The following is a 23113-nucleotide window of genomic DNA, read 5'->3' as shown; positions in this document are numbered from 1 at the left end:
GTGACTGGAATCCTCGTGATCCTATTAACCCCACAGCTACCTGTTATTCTATACCATGGGTGACAAACTATTTCTTTAAAGGCCCAGAGAGGAAATATTTTTGACAGTAGGGACCACATCTGGTCTCTACAACAGCTACTCAACTTTGCCATGGCAGTGGGAAAGTAGCTATTGACAATATGTAAGTGTAAGTGAAAGGGCGTGACTGTGTTCCAATTAAAACTTTATAGAAACACTGAAATTTGAATGTCATAGTTTTCACATGTTACACCCTATCATTCTTGCATATTCTCCTGAAACCATTCTAGCTCTGGGGCTAGAAAAGCAGGCGTTGGGCCAGATTTAGTCTGTAGGTCATGGTGCCGATCACGTCCCATGGTGTCTTTTAACCCAAACTAGACTTTCAGATTCAGTAGCCATTTGAGAGAAGATGAAATTGAATATTCATCTGGTGCTGAAAATAAGCCCTAGAGGGTTGAAGTTGCTGGGGTTCCGGAGCTACATGTCCTGTTCCAACCACTCTGAGATCTTTATCCTTGGTAACTGCTGGGGGAGCTTTGACATTTGACATGAGAAGATGATCTGGGCATGAAAATGTAAAAACAAAACTTTAGGAGAGGCATAAAAAATATGTTTTGGAGGGTGGGATTAATCCTTCTCCCAACAAACCATTCAGAATATTCATAGATGCTGCTGCGGTGCGAAGGTGTTCTAAGCACACCTGCCTGCAGGATGAGTCTTGTCAGGCTCTGGGTTCTGAGAAGTCCTGCACGTGCCCCGATGTACAGACTAGGCACCCAGGGCTACAGGAAGCTAAATGATCAAAGAGGCAGAAATAGAACTCTCCCTTGGCACGGATCTCTGAACATATTGTAGCAAGGAAAATGTGCTCCCCAAAGCATGTTTCAGATTGACGCTCTCAATTTATACAAGTACACTCGGCAATACACACAAATCTCAAACTCCACTTAATTTTAGTAGATACATGTAGCAGCATATCAGCCTTATTAAAAAATGATTCAGTCAGCTTTGTGATAAAGAGACATCCTATTAAACTATTCTTACCTGTCTACCCCAGGATAATTAATAGACAAAAGACCCTAGAGTGCTACTGCTATAGGCCAGGAGTCCCCAACCTCTGGGATTTGAGGCCAGATGATCTGAGATGGAGTTGATGTAATATTAATAGAAATAAAGTGCACAATAAATGTAATGCGCTTGAATCTCCTCGAAACCATCCCGTGCCCCTTGTCCCCAATCCGTGGAAAAATGATCTTCCATGAAACCGGTCTCTGGTGCCAAAAAGATTGGGGACCTACAGACTACTTCTCAAAGATAGCTGGATTATTTTACTGCTTAAGTTAAATGTTGGTTGCTAAGTTATGTCCAACTCTTTGTGACCCCATGGACTGTAATCCACCAGGCTCCTCTGTCCACAGGATTTCCCAGGCGAGAATATTAGAGTGGGTTGCCATTTCCTTCTCCAGGGGATCTTCCTGACCCAGGGATGGAACTCAGTTCTCCTGCATTGCAGGCAAATTTTTTACCATCTGAGCCACTACGGAAGCCCCATTTTAACACTTACATATGTGCAAATGCATTATGATTTTTTTGAAAGTGGGTATACCATATATCCATTTGGTTATCTTCATACTTCCCTTTTGAAATTATTTTGATCCCACTCTGTGTGACCCATTTCTCTTCATAATAATGCGGGTACATTTGAACACCAGCAGGTAAATCCACACGTGATTCAGGAAATGTTGCTAATACTAGAAAATAGAATTCATAGCAATAGTTGATTTCCTGAGTGTCTTTGTTTTTCTTTTTGTGGGGGGAGGGAATGAAAAAGGAACATTTGGCAAAAACAGTCATCTTGAAATTCAGGTGGATGGCTCCAAACAAAACAATTTTTTCCTTTCTCTTTGCAAAATGTTTAAAGACGCAAGTGTTTATTATGCTGGTCTTAGATACTTCAAATTGTTATTTTTTTATGCACTGAACCTTTTGTCATAGTCTTTTCAAATTCTGATCGACTAAGGTAATTCTGAAAAAATAAGATTTATTTTTTTGTGGTGTCATAAAGATGCTGCATACTGTGTGAAAGTCGCTCAGTCATGTTTGACTCTTTGTGACCCCATGGACTATACAGTCCCTGGAATTCTCCAGGCCAGAATGCTGGAGTGGGTAGCCTTTCCCTTCTCCAGGGGATCTTCTCAAGCTAGGGATCGAACCCAGGTCTCCCACATTGTAGGCGGATTCTTTACCAGCTAAGCCACAAGGGAAACCCAAGAATACTGGAGTGAGTAGCCTATCCCTTCTGAGTGCATCTTCCTGAATCAGGAATCGAACTGGGGTTTCCTGCATTGCAGGTGGATTCTTTACCAACTGAGCTATCAGGGAAGCCTTGCACACTGTGTAGATAAAATTATCTACCCTAAATCTTAGGAATTTACTTTAGAATCACCCTATGTCTTCAATTAATTTGTCCTAAATCCTGTAAACTCAGTGACCTCATCTTTTCCTTTGGAACTCTCACTGAAAGAATCCAGATAAACTGTAAAAACCACATGCTAAGACACATAGATAGATTTATCCATGTACATTCATTAAGTAGTAATAGTTTATTTAATTTTGTTGCCCCTACAAGCTTTCTATTCACCTGAGCTCCTGAGGAGTTGTTTTATTACTATGATTAATTTCACCTTCCTGAGTCTTCCTTACCCTGTTGTCCCCGATCCCCAATTAAAATTCCATTCTTTATGTGGAAACCAGGGCAGAATTGGGAACATAAATCTTTAGCAATTTCACTAGTGAGACACAGGCCAACTTATAATGGTGTATATGGGTCAACGACCAAATTTTAATACAGCAATCTCAGTTTTCAAAATACAGCCTCAAACTAATGACCATGTTAGTTGGAAATTAGGTTAGATTTGAGAATTTTTGGAAATAGATACTGTGCCTTCTGTTCCCATTTTTGGGTACAGAGAGGAGGAGAGAATTGAGGACCTAATGATAAAATTCTGCCATTTACTGTTGCAACCCAGGGCTCATTTTATGAAAAGGAAAAGTGTCTAGGCATCTGGTGTGAATCGAAAGATACCACCCTTTCTTTAGTACTTGAAAGAAGTATTCAAATACAAACATCTTAGGGAATAGTAACATCTAAATCCTCAGTCAGTTAACAGAAAGATCAGATAACAGTAATGGAGGAGGCGCAGGTCTGAGGCTCCGTCTGAGCCCTGGGGACACACGCAGAAAGAGCTACCCAGGGCACGTGTCCCTAAAGCTGGAGTCTGCCTGTCTTAGCATCTTAGTTCTATCTGACTGTGTGTGACCTATAAGGGACTCCCTTTCATTGTGAATTCCAGATAATAAAGCCTCTATCTTAGTTACTCAGAACCTTGCTACCAGGGGGCTGATATGCCTATTTGAAAGCTGTAAGCTCTTCTTTGTAACTAATTGTGAGAATGAATGAATCTAGCAGGGGACCACATCTGAGCTGCAGCTTTACATCTTTAGCACAGAAGATGCCTCATCGCAGGCACATGCAGTACTTTCATGCAAAATTTAGGGTGTCACTCAACACTTCCAAGTAGAAGGGAACCACTTGCACCTGTAACATTGAGGCAACAAATTTGTTTATATTCTATAAACCATTGCCATTTATACCTATGTCAACTTTTTCTAAAAAATATCTTCTTTCTGAGTAGGTTGGCAGCATACAAAGTGAAAACTAAGTTAAGCTGCCTATAATAAATTGGGAGACATCATTACAAGGATGGTGCATAATCCTACTGTATAGTACCAAACAGGGAATTGAAACATAGTCATTATGAAAAAAAAATTAATATCCCTGCTATCATCCTAATTGTCTCATTTAATGAAAACCTCTTATGTGACCAAAACCAACCCTCCATATGGTTCTTTAAATGCAAATAGAAGAGAAAAACCATTTATACTGAATAATAGTAATTGGACACAGCATAAGCATTTGGTCAGTTCATCAAGCTTTCATCCCCCAAATTCATCCTCACTGGCCACTCAAACAGCAGAGCAGCTTTTAGGATAAACCAAGCCTGTTTCACTTCCTAAAGAATAAGCAAAAGATGCTCATCATTATGTCACCTCTGCCTCTTCCCCCCTCCCACTGTCCCCCTCCACCTCTTGCCTTCAAATGAAAGGAAGCTGGTATGGGGAACCCAAGAGGAAAACATAAAGGCAGCTGAAAACACGCTGAGTTCCACTCTGTGTGCCCTAAGGGTGGTGCATTAATTATTTTGGGCCAATTAATTTGGCAATAAAATTAATATTAATAGTTCTTCCTATTGCTTATTCCATTATCTGGCTCCTGAAAGGGACTAGCAAGGATTCTTCCTTCTTTAGAAAAAGAATTTAAGCCTTGGAGCCTTCAGGACCCCCAGTGAGCTGCCAAAACGAATAAAGCCAGTTGTAGACTCTGTTTTCAGCTCTCCAGTTTCATTCATGATAAGCCTCTGACAATTTCTCATTTTTGGCAATGAAAGGCAGTGAAAACTGCAAAAGCAAATCTCAAATTTCTTTGAATGGAGATATAGCATGGAAAAATATGTCTCATTTAAAGTTCCTCTTCAATAACATTGAGATATTTTCAAGAATCCTGAGGATAGAGGAGAAAGACCACTATTTGTTCCAAGATAAAAGACCACGGTACTAATCCTAAAGGGAGGGGGGAGGGAGAAATATTGATACTTTTCTGTTTGAAAAATACTCAATGTGTTTAAATAAATCTTGACATATACTGAAAAGAACTAGTTAAGCACTTTATTAAAGGATTCTTTAATGAATTAGGAAAATCCTCCCCATAATTTCATTTTCTCCAATTAAGAAAACAGTCAAATCCAGGGATTCTGACTTTGTCAGCATTTGTACTACTGCTTGAGATGAACCCACGAAGATAATTATTTCCACTATAAAGGCACTTAGGCATGTCCATCTTTTCTGAAAATTACATTAACTTAAGGGAAGGGCTTTCCTGGTGGCTCAGTGGTACAGAACCCACCTGCCAATGCAGGAGATGTGGGTTCAATCCCTGGGTCGGGAAGATCCCCTGGAAAAGGGAATGGTAACCCACTCCAGTATTATTGCCTGGAAGGTCCCATGAACAGAGGAGCCTGGTGGGCCACAGTCCCTGAGGTCACAAAAGAGTCAGACACGACTTAGTTTCCCTTGTTTCTTTAGTCACTTAGTCCTTCAAAGACCAGTGCAAACTTACCCCTTGCTTAAAAGGAAGGCAATGCCCCTGTTACCACTCCTGCATCTTACAGTGGAAGCACAACTCTGGTTCTCTGGGAGGGGCAGAAACAGCTCCTCCCGCATACTGCCCTTAGAAGAAAAACCTGCCACCTACAAATGGTATATGGTTTGTTCATGGCTAAACTGGCCCCAGGCTGTTTTCAGATTCGTATTAGTAGGCAGTTTCATGAGTCATTGCCTTAACTGGGATGAAGCCTAAACACCCACCACTTGGCTGTGTTGGGGGTCTCTGGCTTCACACTGAGGGCTCTTCAAATTCAGACTCGGCAAAAGTCTATTGGGCCAGAACCAGAGAATGTGATTTGAGGTTTATCATATTTTGCCTCCAAGGACCTGCGTCATGAATGCTATCTCCCCATGTATTAATTCTCCTTAGAGTCATGAGGATTGCTTTTCTTTTTTTTTGGAAATGGCAGCCTCACACTGTCTTTATGATTTAAAGGTTAAGGATGTGTTTTCTAACCGCTAGTCTGCAAAGTCCAGGCAGTTTCATTTGGTGAAATCCTAGCAAATCCCCCAACACAACAGTGAAAATAAAGTCCCACGGGTCCTTGAGTGACCGTACTTGGTAGTCTGCTGTGAGGCAGGCATTCTGTATATATTTTGTAATCACTTTCTCTGTTCTCCTCCTCCTTTCTTTACCCCCAAAAAGAAAGCTGGCGCTGGGCCTGTTCCACTTTTAGTGAATTCTCAAGTTATTCAGAGATAGATTAATAAGCTGTCTTGTGACATTCCTCTGTCCTTCCCCACTGCCCTCTGGCCATTTCACTGCTCCTGTGTATCCAATTAACAGGGTGGGCAGAGGGAATAAAAGGATGTGACCTCAATGTGAGAAGATTCTGCTTCTCATTAGAGGTCCTGTTAAAAGATCTGGTGGAAAAAACAAGTTTTCATAGCACCACTGATCAGCCATGAGGCTTGAGAAATGTCATTTGCTCGCAGTTTCTACACCATCATCCAAAGTACAATTGAACACGCGGCTGACCGATGAGCAGTACGTTTTCTCCAGCAGTACTTCAAAGAAATATGCTATTATGAGAAACTATTAATAAAGTGTAGTTTATCTGCTCCATTTCATCTTGGAATCCTTTCTTCCATTCTGGCCACTTCCCTTCTCCTCACCCTTTGTATCTCATGCACTTTATCCAGCATCTGTTCCCATAGCAACTTGGTCAAGCTGCTGTGTTTTCACAAGGGTTTCTGGAATATGATCATCATGAAGTCTTAAAGAATGACCTAATAGTAGAATTTCAGGTACTGAGCTGAAAGACAGGAATCTTCCATAGTATCAGCCAAATTCTCTTTTGAGACCAACTTTCAAAATCCTTTGATGCTTATTCATATCAATTCTATTAGGCAAGATTTTAAGGTCAAGTATACTATCCAAGGGCTTCCCTGGTAGCTCAGCTGGTAAAGAACCCACCTGCAATGCGGGAGACCCTGGTTCAATCCCTGGGTTGGGAAAATCTCCTGGAGAAAGGCATGGCAACCCACTCCAGTATTCTCGCCTCGAGAACCCTCATGGATAGAGGAGCCTGGCGGGCTACAGTCCATGGGGTTGCAGAGTCGGACATGACTGAACGACTAAGCACAGCACAGGATACTATCTAAAGAAGAAGTTCGTGTCATTCATTCAGGGCAAATTTCTTGATTTTCCCAGAAGTAGATAGCACTATCTAGGTATATCTAACTGTATCATAAAAATATCTAACTGTATCATATCATATCTAACTATATCATAAAAATACAAAATGCTATGGAAATTTAAATATGGGTGAGTCTTTCTAGCTGAAGCCGTTAGTTTCTGATATTACTTAATTTGTTGAGTTCTCAGCAAAGGTCCCTACCCTCTACTCCTATGTGATCAATTCTTTATTAGTCCCACCCACCTACCAATCAGCTATGGCCAAGAGCACTTAAGTGGGGAATTATTGCAGCTGGATTTGTGGAATAAAAGCGCAACCTCAGCTCTGAAAATGCAGTAAGTATGGACTCTGAGTAATAGTTTGCTCACAGAATCTGTAATGGCAGCTGTTAACTATGACATTCTTTGCTAGGCTGTGTGGCTTTATTTATCGTGATCTAAATGCCAGGCAAGTTGCAAGGCCACCTGTGTTGCTGTCTTTCAGCACGCCCCTCCCCACCCCCACCGACATGTCTCACAGTCTAAGCCTTTAACTTACTAGTTCATGTACCTTCTTTCCTATTCAGATCTAAGTAGACACTTGTTTGACAAAAAGGCAAATTATCATCAGTGACATTTGCATTTACCAAAAGGAGAATGTTTTCACTGGCAACGTGATAACAGCCACTGTTTCTCTCCACTCCGTTTGAAATGCTTGCTTTATGGTTTGAGGGCTGTTGCTTTACTCGCTTTTCACTTTTGGAAATTGAAAGGAAGGGGAGAGTCAGGTCAAGATGCTGTCACAAGATAGAGGTAGGCGAATTCCCTAATAGAAGAGTGACTCTGTGATCATCTTTTGTGATACCAGGGCTGATGAAATCTCAAGCTACGGAACAGCTTTCTTACCCAATAATATTGGCATGTCGACAATGTCAGATTTCTGTGTTTTAACACACATTAATGATCACACTAGCAACTGATGATTATGTAATGTAATAAGGACTCTATTGTAACCCTAAGAGAACAAGATCAGTGATTTCAGATTATGCAATAAGAAGTTATAAAAAATGACATCTGAAAATATCCTTCACCTCTGTCACATGTTTCTTCCCATGCTGGAGAAGATATATGTGTGTGTGTGTATACATGTGTATATACATGTGTGCACATATGTGTGTGTATATATACACACATACAAATATATTCACACACACATATATACACACACACACATGTACATATATATATTCAGGCTTCCCTAGAGACTCAGATGGCGGTAAAGAATCCACCTGCAATGCAGGAGACCTGGTTTTGATCCCTGGGTAGGGAAGATCTGCTGGAGAAGGAAATGGCAACCCACTCCAGTATTCTTGCCTAGAGAATTCCATGGCAACAAGAGCCTGGTGTGTTATATGGTCTGTGGGGTTGCAAAGAGTTGGACATGACTGAATGACTAACACTTACTTACTTACTAAAATTGACTGAAAATTGAGGTTTTCTTGAAACTATGTTAGAGAGTTTCCATAGAGTAGGTTGTTTGAATTTTGGATGTTAAGGACATTTAGGCTTTCCTAGAGAAGGGGTTTCAAGGAGAAACAGAAGCAAACAAAAACAAATTGGCACATCAAATGTTCTTGTGTTTTGACCCTGACATTGGAGGGGGCAGCGTGGCCATGTAGCTGTTTACTGCTCATTATAGCCCAGACACAAAAGGATGTCCACCTTAGTCTCCCCGTTTGAGATGCATTTTCCCTGCTGTACAAGGTCAGAAACTGATGACTCTGGAGGAAGTCCTTGTAGTTCTCATGTGTTTACTCTTAAGTGGAGAAAAAAATGAACAAGGCAGGGACATGCATGCGCTCATTTAGCAAATTAATGATAGCATCCATGGGCATGTAGATATTTTGTGGCAATTATTTTCTTGTAAATGGTGAATTAAAAATCATAAACTCTTATTGCCAGAATGGGTTAGAGAAGTTAATGTCGTTTGAATTCTATGAATTGCATCTGTAGAAAAAGTATTATAGGGGTGGTCAGTGATGGGTGGGGGCAGACTTGTATTAGCTGTGGAACCAGGATTGCTATACAGAACGTTTGAGTCCCTGCCCAAAGTTCCTTTCTCTCTTTTTTAGACCACATTCTAGTCTCTGGGTAAGTTTTTCATTCTTGTCCCCATGTTGATCAGAAAGTGAAACTGTCATAGTCATGGTGTTCATGAGTTATACATGACACATCTCATCCTTTATCAAAGCTGCTGGAAAAATTCAACCTAATTTTTTTTTCTCCTGTACATGCATGCATTTTTTTATTCTCTCATTTTCAATATCTGCCTTTTTAAGAATGTGCTCTTTTCGGGCCTGTCTCTGTCAATTCCGTTTTCTCTTGACTTTCCTCTCTGACTGCTCTCTAGTTGGCCCCTTCATTCTTGGATTCTGGATCCCTTTGAAACAGGGAATGGCCCTCTATCCCTTCTTGGCAGACATCTACCTGCCTTTCAGAGAAGAGAGAGGCAGGTGAGATGTCTGTAAAAACAAAGAACAAAAAATGGAAATGACAGAGTAAGCCAAACAGTGAGAAAAATAAGGCTTTGTCTCCAAAGTTGGTGCGGGGAGGGAAACAAAGGAATGGGAAAACAAATGGCGCTGGCAAAACTTGTTCTCTTTTCATTCTGGGGCCTGCGAGACAGGATATGCAACTCGTCAATGCCTTTTCCCTACCATTCCTCAAGCTGAGCCCAAAGCTGCCGCCTCATCAGTGTTGCTCTGAATAGACTCACCCCTGGTTTTTCTCATCAAGTAAGACAGTCCATTAATGAAGCTCTGTAGTCTGCTTTCAACTCAACCACAACATTAGCACAGTAACGATTAATGGTTGGTTTAAGCAGCAGACTCACAGGTGGGGCCTACGTAATCTTTTGCTTGTTTTAAAGCCCTCTGCCTTCAGACCTGGGAAGTATCATCTCAGACATCCCTTTTTATATTCAGGCACCCAGTTCTTCAGGCTGAGCATATCCTTTGTTATTGCTTAGTTGCTAAGTCACGCCTGACTCTTTTGCAACCCATGGACGCAGCCTGCCAGGCTCCTCTGTCCATGGGATTTCCCAGACAAGAATACTGGAGTGGATTGCCATTTCCTTCTCCAGGGGATCTTCCTGACCCCAGGGATTGAACTCGGGTCTCCTGCATTGGCAGGCAGATTCTTTACCACTGAGCCTCCAGGGAAGCCTGAGATATCCTTATTAGGAGTTAAATAATGCTTAAGGTTACCCTAGCGGGGAGAGGAGGTGTGAGAAACCTGCTTTTCTGTTTCTTTTCAAGACTCTGAGATCCCTCAGCAGTACCAAGATGACACAGTCTAAACCCCCATTATGGCGGCCCAGTTAGCGAACTTGTAGATGGGATAAGAACAAAAGTAAGACTTTCCCATGATAATCCCCAAAGGTGAAGTGTGGTGGCAGGAAAGGTCACACATACTTGTCATATTTTTGCTCTTCTCCCACTTCCTTGGCCAGGCGTCACATGAAATATGGCCAGAGAAATCCATACAGATATCAGGGCCTGGAAACTACATGGATATACCCAACCCATTCCATTTTTCAAGCTCATTTAGTAAAATCCTCTTTTAGCACTGCCCCCCATTACCTGTTGATGCTGTTTTTCTGTGCTAACATCTGCCAGTCCTTGCCTTTAGCATTGGGGGTGTCAAATGTAGCACAAATCCGCTGTCTGATGGAGTAGGGAATTTTGAAGGCTTTGGGGCCAGTCTGTGCAGGAAAAGTGCTGTCCTCTTGTGCAAAGAAAGTGATGGTCTCTCTTTCACTCTATTAAACAAAACAAAGAAAACAGGATCAGAGCTAAGTAGCAGCATTACTGACCAACACTCTTGTTTTTTTGAGAAAAGCTGTGTTAACACACATGCAAAAAATGCTTGCCCATTGTGATGGAGTCTATAAAATATATGGACAAGCTCTCTCTCTCTTCTAACATAGTAAATAATGTCTCTAGTAGCTTAGTAAATTGTTGACTGGTGATTTACAGCAGCCTCTTCCACTCAGGGGAGTCACAACCTTCAGCTTCCTATATCCAAGGAGGTCTTAGCTGAGAGCAGAATTAGATTTTTAAAAATATTCTCAATGTAAAAAAAAAAAAAATCTAGAATCAGTCGGAAGAAGGTACCCAGTGACAGATTTCAGTTCATTGTAAGGAGACCTTCTGAGAGTCAAAGAATGGGCTGATCAAAGGAGCTGGCTGGGAAGCCACATGTCAGGAAAGCTACAAAGGGGAACTGATTGTATGTTGATCATTTTCAAGTTTGCGTTTCTCCCAATCCTAACGTGTGATTCTATAGTAAATATTTTGGTCTTGTTTCAGAACGAAATTGCTTTGGTAAAATAGGAGGCAGCCATGAGTCAGTGACGAGATGTGCATTAGCTGGTGGAGTGGTCCAGGCTGCAGAGCTCCCGCTTGCAGGAATGCCCACTCTTCTGACTTAGACCTGTCCAGGGAGGAGTTGCTATTTCAGTGCATCACGGCAGTTAGTTCATCATATCCAATGTGACATTACACATCTATCCATCACATTGGCATAGTTGCTGAAAGTTTTATATGGACTAACAGAATTTTAAGGCCTGAAAAGTATTTTGAATCACTCCCATGATTATGATGGATTACAAGACAAAGGGAATTCTTCAGATATGACTAACGTCCCTAATCAGTTGATTGCGAATTGACTAAGAGATTTTCCTGGGTGGACCTGACCTAATCAAGTAGCCCTGAAGAGAGAAAAGATACAGCTCTTATCTGGAAGGTATCTCTCCTGGTGGCTTGGAAGAAAGCAAACAGCCATGCTGTGAACTTCCTATGGTTGGGAGTTGGGGCTGGGGATATGTGGCTAGTGTTCCCTAGGAGCTGTGATTGAACCCTGTCTAACAGCCAGCGAGAAAAGGGGGACTTCAGTCCTACAGCCCAAAGGACCTGAATTTGTCAACAACCCTAATAAACTTAGAAAAAACCCTCTAAGCTCTAGATGAGAATATGTTCCCACCACTACCTTGACCTCAGCCTTGTGAGATCCTGATCAGAGAAACCAGTTAAGCCATGCCTAGACTTCTGCCCTACAAAAAATGTTAGGCAATAAATGGGTGTTTTTTTTTTCTTCTGATAAATGTGTGGTAATTTGTTATGCAATGAAAGAAAACTAACACAAAGGGAAATGAAAACACAAATCTGAGGTTGGGTAAAGGGGCTAGTTAGCACTGTTTAAACCCCAAGAAACTCTCCTTTGCATTAGGAACTTGTCAGCTTGGGCTGTCCTTTCATGCCCTTCCTGAACTGCCCCGTGACCTCCCCCTGACGCTTTTTCTGACCCTTACACATCTTCCTACTGTGGACACCACAGACACGGCAGCACTTCCCTGCTGGTGTCCAGGCTCACCCAGCTATATGACTTCAGACTTGGGGAGTTTTATATCTTCAAAAATCTGCTAATTGAGGAAACTTGTTCATGCAAAGGTCTTATTAAAGAATGATCATTTTTTTTTGTTGTTCTTCTGTAACCATTTCGGACAGTAACCTTTGGGGGGCTGTGTTTTGGAATCCAGTGCCTTAACCCAGCATTCCCACAGGGCATCTCAGAAGATGTTCTAAGAAAGAGCAGTCCCATGGTCAAATACATCTGAAAAATGCGACATACTATATCTGGATCTTGGAAATTAAAAATACATGTTGCCAGATTCAACAGATTCTACTTACTGGTTTTAGTTTTAATCCCTGGACTATTATAGAACAATGCTAATCCAAATTCTTCCAGTTTTTGAGTTAGCATGAACAGAAAAAGTGTGGTTTTCAGAGTCAAAAAGGTCTTGCTTTGGAGTACAAATTTCCATTTTCTAGCTCAGTGACCTTGGGTGCTATAGGACTTCCCTCAGGCTCAATTTCCTAATCAGTCTTCTGGCATTTTTTTAATAGACTCCACAGAGGTTATAAACTTTGGTAGAAGTCACCCAGATAGATGGTACCAGATCTGAAACTAGAATTCTGATACCTTAACACCTTTACCAGGATTTACTTCACTACACCACCCTGCATCAAAACATCTACCAGGAACCCACAGGGCAGAGTGGTTCAGAAAAATGCTCTGAGTGATATTAGCATTATACTTCAAGAATTAAAAGTAGGACTTTAGGAACTTATTTACAGAACAGAAAAGAGACTCAGAGAATGAATTTATGGTTGCTAGGGGGAAGAATGGGGGGAAGAGATAGTTAGGGAGTTTGGGATGGACATGTACACACTGCGATATTTAAAATGGATAACCAATAAGGACCTATTGTATAGCACAGGGAACTCTGCTCAACGTGATGTGGCAGCCTGGATGGGAGGGGAGTTTAGGGGAGAATGGATATATGTATGCCTGAGTCCCTTCTCTGTTCACCTGAAACCATCACAACATTGTTAATTGGCTATACTCCAATATAAAATAGAATGTTTAAATTAAAAGATTTAAAAAATAAAGATTAAAAAAAGAGTAGGAGGACTTCATGGAGGAGGCATTTGAGTTGACCTTGAAAGATGGGCAGCTGTTAAAAAAAATTCACTGGATAAGTGCTTATTTCTGGCAGAGTAGCCAGTTCCTTTCTGATATAAGTTGTTTATAACATAAACTACCTCAGACTTCTTACTGCATAAAACAGGTTGTAAGATATATCATTTTTTATCATGGTATGTAAAATTTCTTTTGGTGTTTAATAATGCAAATCAAGTGGGAGTAGTTTCCTTAAATATTTCCTGACTTAAGGCAGGAAAATGTCCTTAAAATGAATAGTAAAAACCAGAGGGAGAATAAAAGGAATTCTACATAAGATAATGTGGTAGTTGTCACTGTAAAAATGGCACTAAAGAGTGATAACATGTGAAAAGGTGGCTTGTCAATGGAACTGGGTATCCATGCCAGAAAATGACAAGAGACAGATGCCCTCATGGCATCTATGTTTGGACAAACTCAATCAAGCTCTGTCTTTCCTGTTGGCAGAAGAAAGACCACCTCAATGCATAAAGTCTTCAGAAAAAAATGGACAGAGTGGTATGATTTGAGGGTGAATAAAATATTACATGAGACTTCTAAAAATAAGTGTTTTTTTCTGCTTAGTACACTTTAATAAATGGGCCCCCGTGTCCCTCAAAGTTTCGAAATGTAAATATTTCCCAAGTGTAAGGATGATACTTTACATAACATTTATGATGCATTCTAAAAGACATCTGGGCCAGCTAAGAAGAATCCGGTGGCTGCATCACATCTTCTGATGGTTTAAATTAAATATGCAGAGGAACAGTAGATTTTCATGCTCTGCACATAAGAGATAAGCTGCTGCTACCTGGTTAATGCAGGAGCTGTAAATCAGGGAGGAATTCCAAATATTCTGTCGACTCTGTAACAGACAAATCATCCCCCACCACTTTTGCAAGAAAGATAAGAGCATTGCTTGAAGGGAAAATTTTAACATGCAAGATTCCCATTTTAAGTTGTTTCTACCAAAAGATAGATTCTTTAATATTGTTACATTAATAAGGAATGAGGAAATAAATGACTTGGGGAGTCTTCCCTTCTGTTCAATATTAGCAAAATTATTTCGCTTCAGTCCACGGGGCTTCCCTGGTGGCTCAGAGGGTAAAGAATCCACCTGCAATGTGGGAAACCTGGGTTCGATCCCTGGGTCAGGAAGATGCCCTGGAGGAGGGCATGGCAACCCACTCCAGTATTCTTGCCTGGAGAATCCCCATGGACAGAGGAGCCTGGCAGGCTACAATCCACCGGATTGCAGAGAGTCAGACACGACTGAGTGTCTAAGCACACACAGCACACACCAGTTCTTAGATCGGCAATACTGTTGCTTTATTGAGTATCAATTAGTGATCATCACTAGGTAATTTAGTTGGGTTAATTTAAGGAGAACCAACCTGCTTCTAAAGACTGACATAATAATGGCCACTCTAAAGAACAGAAAAGATATATTACCTTAATCACTGAAATACTTTTTAAATTTGAGTGATATGAATGATTATATTTGGAAAGCCATTTAGATAAGAGGCATGAAGTGACATGATGGATGTGGGGCTGAGTAGAAAGAACCAAATGCCTTCAATGAAGATGCTCACTGCATTAATTAATTTAAAATCAATGTTTATATATACATATATATACACACATACACACATGTACACACACACACATATATATGTATCTTTTATCACTCATGGTTCCATTGTAAATTAGGGTAGGAAGGAGGAGCTCTGAGCCTAGATATGCGGGAATTTTTTTGGGGGGAGTGGATATTTAAGTACATATTTCAAAGACATCTGTTGGAAGCTTCAAAGTTTTAGTTCTATTATTATTATTAATCAATGATAGCCTATTACTAACTTATTAAAACCACCTAACACAGAATCTTTCTGCATTAGTGTAGTGACCATGAAATATGATGCATTTTAATAATTTATCTATTATTGTTGCCTCACTGATTGATATAGACCCATGTCTTGAATATATCCAACCTCTCTCCAAGTATTCCCAGCTTTCTCAGAACTGTTTTCTTTGAACCATCTACCATAAAAACCAAGTCATTTTTAGGGAGAAGATGTTTTTTAAGCCCAGATATACCACCAGATGTGTGTTTTCCCAGCAATGAGACAGTTCCCAGGGTTGGAAGGACCTTGAGTGATCATTCAGTCAAGACATCCTTTGGCAAACAGACCTCTATGTAGGGAATCAATTCTGTTCCTGAAGATCAGCAGAATGAATACTTAATTCCAGCCCAACAAACAAACAGGTGCATTTCATTCTTTTTCAGTCTCGAGGAAAGAATTTTCTAATTTTCATCTACTTTCAGACTTAGGGAAAAATGCTGATGTTGTGATGTTTGTCACTACTGCCTGAGCCCTTAAAGAGAGGGCTTGTATTCTGGACAAGGCCCGTGGTTAGGACTAAGAAATTAGACCCCCTTGATTGGGATCCAGATGTAGTATTGAATAGAAAGCCAGACTTTGATATTAAAGTCAAGTGTCTCAGCTGGGAACTCTGGCTACTCATCCAGTTCGCTCTATGATCTTGGATAAGAAGGCCGACTTCCTTGAGATTGTTTTAAATTGTGATGGTATAATACTAACCTACAGAATTCTGATGCTTTTACATGAAAGCATATGAAATAGGACCTGACATATAGTGGGTTTTAAAAATTAATTTTCTTCTGACATTGAAAATGATGGTCAGTGAGACCTGCCTAAGAAATAGTTTGGTAGAAAGAAATGGGGATGAACTGGGCCAAAATTCAGCAGGGACACTTAAAGCTATTAATGAAATGATCCTTATAGGCTCAAACAAGTTAATAAAACTTCTAAAGTGCAGCAGCCTACAAATCAGATAGCTGTAGTCCAACACTGAATATCTAAATATTATTCTTATACTTTTGCCTCCTTTTATCAAGAAAGATGGTGATGTCATGTTCTTTAAGGCTTTCCAAAGTGACGGTAAACTTTGTGAAGCATCAGAACTGGAGAGTCAAGAAGATTAAGTTTATTAGCTCATTTTCTCTCCGTGAACTTTTAGAGTTTATTTAAGCAAGATGCAAAGGTACCAGGATGTAGTATCAACCTTATTACATTCCTTTTACACAAACATCTTGTAATAGCAGAAACTGATTTTCAGTATCTGGGTGCCTTAGAAAGTAAAAAACCTTTTAAACCTGGAATTCTTTTGCTGACATGTTAACAGATATTTATGGAAATTTTCATCAGTGGCAACTTTATGTCCTGCCTTTTAACTTTTCATTCTGAAATGCAGCTCTTCTCAGATTTGCTTTTTATTTTACAACTAACTCCCATACGATTTGTATTTCACTTTGAAAGGTATTGTGTTAAAAATGCCATGACTGTTCAAAAAAGGAGAGACTCTAAATATATCTTGCCTGAGGTTTCTGCATCTACCTTTCCGATCAGGACTACCTTAGCGCATAATGCTAATTGGCAATAACGAATGCAAATACGGTAGAAACATGTCAGTTAAGACAGCTATCAATTTTGAGGCACACTCCTTTGGAAAACCATCTGCACTTCAGAGAAAACTATTTGGGGGAATTGGCAACGCTCATTTTGCATAAACAATGAAGTGCAGTGAGAATGGAGAGAAGTGGTGATGCTATGGAGACTACATGTTTTGAGAAAAATCAAAGCCTGAAATTGAGTGGTATGGATACAAAAGGTGTTAAACCTTCTGCTAAGTGTGAACGAATGAATGTCTTATTTCTATATGCAAACACAAAAGTGTAAGTGTATGTATGTATATATGTTGATGTTTAGTCACTAAGTCCTGTCTGACTCTGCAATCCCCTGGACAGTAGCTCACCAGGCTCCTCTGTCCATGGGGTTTCCCAGGCAAGAATACTGGAGCAGGTTGCCATTTCCTTTCTCCAGGGGATCTTTCTGACCCCAGGGATTGAGCCTGCATCTCCTGCATTGGCAGGTGGACTGTTTAACACAGCCACGAGGGAAGCCCATATGTATATATACACGTACATGTTCTAAGATGAACAAAACAGTGTGTGTGTGTGTTTCTAAACTAGCCAGGGATTGCCTTGAAATTGCTAAATAAGGCATCATCAGCTCCCCTGATTCCGACCCTCAGCTACTCTCCCCTGCTGAAATAACCATTCAGGAGGAAAGGCCAGAGTCTACTCGATAAGCTGAAGCTCAGAGCCATGGAGTCATTCAGTCACTAGGGCCAATCAAAGCCATGGCAGCGTGCACGTTCCCGAGTGACTTCTCCTCTGACTCCATTCTAACTCTGCCCTTGAGTAGTCATGTGACCTTGGACAAGGTCTTATCCCTTTTTGCACTATGCCCTTACTTTGGAGAGAGAGATTATTATCCATCCTATCTCTTATTGTACTGATGAAATCTGGGCTTCATGGAGATGGGGATGTGTAGAACCCTGATCCTGGAGGGTATCAAAAAATTGTTAAGACAGTAAGGAAACAAAGCCTTGAAGATGAAATAACACAGAGCGGGAAACTGACTTCTGGAAACTCGTCAGAACTGGCAGAAAAGCAGCCCAGTGGTGACCTTGTGTTTTTTTACGGTATGTGTCTCAATTCAACAATGAAGCTCAGCTGATTCCAGATCTACCATGAACTGTTCGATTGGTTGTGGTTTTGTGTATAAAACGCCCTGGACCAGTTCCTTTCCCAAAGGTCCCTCCGCAGAGCCTACGCTCTGATTGGTTACGTTTCCAGGTCCATTTCAAATCTTCAGCCTGCGAAAAAGTTGATTTTGCTGTTATCAGTAATGAGGGTTAAGAGAGTGAGTGTGTTTTGAATCTCTTTCATGCTATACATATAGCACAACTAAGATAGGTATATAACTCTTAATGGGCTTTAGAAACAAGGTCAGGTGACCTGGAGACCAAGGACTCACCTCGAGGATTGACGTCTGCACTTGGAGGATCTGTTCATGGCCTTTGAGCTGCCGGATGCAGATTTTGCAGGACAGCTGGGTGGTGGTGGGCGTGTAGCGCTCCAGGGAGAAGGCACAGTGCAGGGGCTGCCGGTTACTGCACCACACGCGGGAGAATGGGACTTCCTGCGGGGGAGACAGAGGGGAGAGGAGCGGGCTGGGGTGTGCCGAGCCCAGCTGAGATGAGCAGAGCGCAGGACAGACCTAATCACAGTAATTAGGATGACCATGATGACGGTGATGGCAGCAGAGATAATTGCCTGAGCGACTCTGGTGGAATTGTTGCAGAAATAATGTCCTAGCATATGCCAGGCAGCACAAAAGTAATTAATGTCAATTCCAATTGATAACATTCGAATTCCAAAACCATGCTGCAAGAACTCAGATTTCACTTGGTGACACACACAAGGAGAAAGACCATCAAAAGTTAATCACCATGTTTTTCCACGACAGAAAGATTCTTTAGAAGACTCCTATGGGAGGATTCCTAGTAGACGCCTGCTCTTTGCTACCTAAGCCCAGGGTAGGCTGTTATCATCTCATGCACATGAAAATGATGAAGAAGTGACTGGCCAGAACTTATGCCCATACCACAGCCTCATGCTGAACTGTATAACCATAACATTGCTATGTATCCAGCATAAAAATTATACCTACTGCAGGATCACACACACACACACACTAGAGAGAGACCAAACACAACAGGTTAGCCCAGAACAATCTAGTTTGTCAATTCCTCATTCACTCAATTCATCCACTCTACGGTTATATGTACAAAGCCTTCTAATAACCAGACATTGTACTAGATAAACAGTAAAGGAATAGTAAGAATTTAGGTCTGCTCTCCATGTTAAAGGGACTTAAAATTGAGTGGCAAAAGCCATTTCACTAAATGAGGGTGGGGGGGTAGTTATTAAACCTACATTCTCCTTTTCCCCATGACCAGCCAGTGCTAGCCACCAACTGTCTTGGGCATGTGGGTTTATGTTTATGTGAAGTGGAGGTCAGTCACTGATATTCTTCCATCTACCAGAAAGTCTTTCCCTCTCACTGGAATCAGGCTGTGGTTCTTGGCAATGACCTCATATTCCCAGCCTATAGTAATCTGCATCTCACTTCTTTCTCTTTTCCTTGACTCATTCATTTGCTCTTTACCCGTTGCTACAAACGCAATTTTCTCCAATTCTGATGCTGAAAGGTGGCAAAAGATGGATCAAGTCTGGAACTTTGATTCTCTGAAATGTGACTGGTGATGGTGTCAGCAGGTATTGCAAGACTACGAGCCATGTTTAGAATTCAATTTACCCACTTTAAAGAACCAAGAGTTCCCTGGTTATCCCTGAGCTTCAAGCTATACACTTGCAGGTTTCCTCATTTTTCTCTGCAGGAAGTCTCAAAGATCCTGATTTCTGAGTACTGGCTGCAGGGGATCAGCAGGCAGAGATGGAGTTTAGATTGTTGAAGACTTGCGTACAGGAGAGCCAGTTTTGGGAAACACAAGGGAAAGAAATCAGGCATTAACCCCTACCACACATCCCAGCAAGGGATGCAAGGGTGTTGTTTCATTTGTTCTTAAACTTGAACCAAGGGAAAGGCAATGGACTAAGGACTCAGAGGAGGTCTATATGTTGACACTGCAGCCATTCACTGACTTTATCTCTGTGCAGAATGTGGGCTATTAGGAAGAAGGCAACTCTCACCCATCCTCAGTGTTCCCCTGCATAGAAAGAACTAGAAGCCTGAAAACTACATTTCACAGCCCTCGCCAGCGTGGAGTTCACATTTCCATTCTGCCAATGAGAAATACTTGTTTTAAACTTGGAAGGGAAGGAGCAGAAATGATTTCTGTTCCTCTGGTCCCAGCAAGCAAACCTCAAGGGTTCAGCTGATTGCATATGTGAGGTTTGCAGGGGCTTCTGAGAACCATCTGCTTCACAGCTGTGGTGGTTTCCCAAAATCACGGAACTTGCTGATTTCCTCACATCTCTGGGGGCTTTCTCTGACCTTGACTCCCCCCGGTTTTCCAAAGGTTCTATAAGCACAGCAATCCCTTGATTAAAATATTTTTTTCTTGACCCAAACCATTCTCTAATGAAACGCCACTGGGTTGTAAGTAGTCTTTTGAGAAACTAAGATGAGCTGGGTATGCTGGAAGCTTCACTAGTGGGTTCCCACAGAGAGGCTGCTGTCCAGGGCAAATGCTGGGAGAAGCATGAAGCTAATGGTCACCAAGGAAACCCATGGCTGGGGCATAGCTTGCTCATATACCAGCAAGACAGCAGCACCAGTGAATGGTACCTTTTTCCCACTTTCTTCCTAAACAGAGACTTACTTATGAGCTCTTCTTCTCTTTCCCTCTTAGCAGTGGAGGGCACTGCTGATTGGTGATGAAAGTGAAGTTGCTCAGTCGTGTCCGACTCTTTGTGACCCCATGGACTGGAGCCCTCCAGGCTTCTCAGTCCATGGGATTTTCCACGCAAGAGTACTGGAGTGGGTTGCCATTTGCTTCTCCAGGGGATCTTCCCAACCCAGGGATCGAACCCGGGTCTCCGGCATTGCAGGCAGACCCTTTACCCTCTGAGCCACCAGGGAAGCCTGATTGGTGGGCCTGCCAGCAAACTTGAGAGGAAGTCATTCCCTAAAACACTCTAAAATGACTGTCCACCTGCACCAGATTCCACCCCAGATACTTCTATGCTATACACTGTCCACCATTTCTCCTTGCTGGCTAATCTGACTCATGCTGCGTCCCGGTTCAGTAAACCAGGGTTAACTCTGACTTCCTATCTCAGCCTTAGCTCTTCTCTCTCCATCGACTGAGCTCTTCAAATCCTCATCTGCTCGTGTACGCCCAATTGCCATTTCTCTGGAGGACTCTAGCAGCTGGAGCCCTGGCTTTTATTTCATTATGACATTATACCCCAATCAATACAAATAATTTTAGTTGGCCTTTCCTTTCTCAAACGAGTCTACCATTTTTTGGGGGTGGGGTGGGGAGGGGACACCATGCAGCATGTGGACTATTCCCTGACCAGGAACTGAATCCATGCCCCCTGCCTTGGGAGTGTGGCGTCTTGACCACTGGACCACCAGGGCAGTCCCAAGTCTACCTTTTATGAACGGATTATCACCATCTCTCTCACTGTCATTCCCCAATTTTTCTGTCTCCATGTATGAGCCTCTTCTCTGGTCTCATCATAGCTAACTGGAGTAGCCCGCTCACCAAGCCTCCCGTCTCTTGTCTCTACGACACAGAATTAATGAGAGGACTGGGGCTTGACTGGGGAAGAAGCAGAACGCAGTTGACTGGTATTTTTCAGGGAAGAGCCTGTAATCATGAATGGAATCACTGGTGTCACCACATCACCTGGACGCTCTGCTTTCATCACACGATCCCTCTGCCTGGGGAACCAGAATGGCCCCAGGATGCCTGCCGTCGTCAACACAGCCCCCTGCCAGGCCTTCAAGGGCTTCTGTCCTCTCACCCCATCCTCCCTCTGTCCAGCCTCAATCTTCTAGCCCTGAAATGCACTGGTCTGGAGAAGAGTGCATTTTTAAAATTTATTAGAGTACAGTTGCAGCTTCCCACTGTCTGTCTGTTTAATGCATGGTGGTGAATATATGTTACATTTTTATACTCACTCAATATCATCCCCTTCAGTGAAAATAAGTATAACAGAGGGCTCCATGGTTCATTGATTCTTTTGCCTAAATAAGGTGTTTTTGCCTAACTACGCTAACTACAGAGGTCTTTGATTTCTAAAACTGAAATTTTGAGTCATTACAGTGTAATATAAATGTTTGGACTTCAGAACAAGATAGAGCTGAATTCAAGGTCCAGCTCTTCAACAAACCTACATTTCCTGCAGTGGCTTTGAATCTTTGGTAATACTACCTACGTTAAAAAAAAAGGAAAAAAAATGGATGGCACTGATGATATGTTGAAAAGTGGTGTCGCTTGCTAAATTTTGTGTATTTCCTCCTGAGAACACTGGAAGAACCCAGTGCAGACATAATCTTTTCTTGCAGAAAGACACGAGAATTGGCAAACAAACAAACAAAAATGCCTCTTGCTTTTCTTTCCATTGCACTGCACACCATCAAAACATTTAAAAAATCTGATTTTAAGACTGTGTCAAAAGAATATTTTTGTTGTTGTTGACTTGAGTAGCAGCTGCCAACGGTGCTCAACAAAACATTTAAAAATAATAAAAGCACTGCGATTAGTGTGTTTCCAGGGCAATCATCTTTGCTTTCATTTATTCTCCTCCCCCGCCACCCACCCCCCCCCCCCCCCAAAAAAAAAATACACAACAAAACACCAAGATGCTCATTGAGCTGAGAGGAATTCTGGGGAAAGTAATATTAGAGGACAAAGTGTAGCAAAGTTATGGGTGTTTAAAGAATTCCGGAAATGTTTTCTTTTTGAGTCCCATTATAATTAGTCTCCTAGCAGATGGAGAGAATGTAAATCGTATCCTAGCAGGAGACAGACACTGGGTTCTCCAAGATACACAGCATGCTGTAAGACAGCTGCTTTCATACTACGGAGGTGACAGCCTGGCTTGGTGTTCTGTAGGATTTAAAAAATCAATTAATATTTTATTAGATTCAGCTTTACAATATTTTTACAGCTTCTCTACCCCCACAGTCAGCAAAGAAGAGGGGATATGATGATTCAGTAGCTCTC

The 23113-nt window shown here is 41.7% G+C and overlaps 1 protein-coding gene across 4 annotated transcripts in view; it reads right to left on the bottom strand.

Moving 5' to 3' along the window:
• Nucleotides 1-23113, bottom strand: part of UNC5D (unc-5 netrin receptor D) — a 605139-nt gene that overhangs the window by 8649 nt on the left and 573377 nt on the right. For all 4 annotated transcript variants that reach the window (XM_043893835.1, XM_043893837.1, XM_043893836.1 and 1 more), the window contains 2 exons: nucleotides 18385-18549; nucleotides 10564-10742 (listed from right to left, as the gene is read on the bottom strand). In XM_043893835.1, coding sequence (XP_043749770.1) covers nucleotides 10564-10742; nucleotides 18385-18549 — 344 coding nt within the window. The remainder of the gene's footprint in view (nucleotides 1-10563; nucleotides 10743-18384; nucleotides 18550-23113) is intronic.

The sequence above is a fragment of the Cervus elaphus genome, chromosome 32 (assembly GCF_910594005.1).
Source record: "Cervus elaphus chromosome 32, mCerEla1.1, whole genome shotgun sequence".
In the NCBI taxonomy this organism is placed as follows: domain Eukaryota; kingdom Metazoa; phylum Chordata; class Mammalia; order Artiodactyla; family Cervidae; genus Cervus; species Cervus elaphus.
Note: the sequence above shows the minus strand (reverse complement) of the source record. Positions and strands in the feature narration are given on the sequence as shown.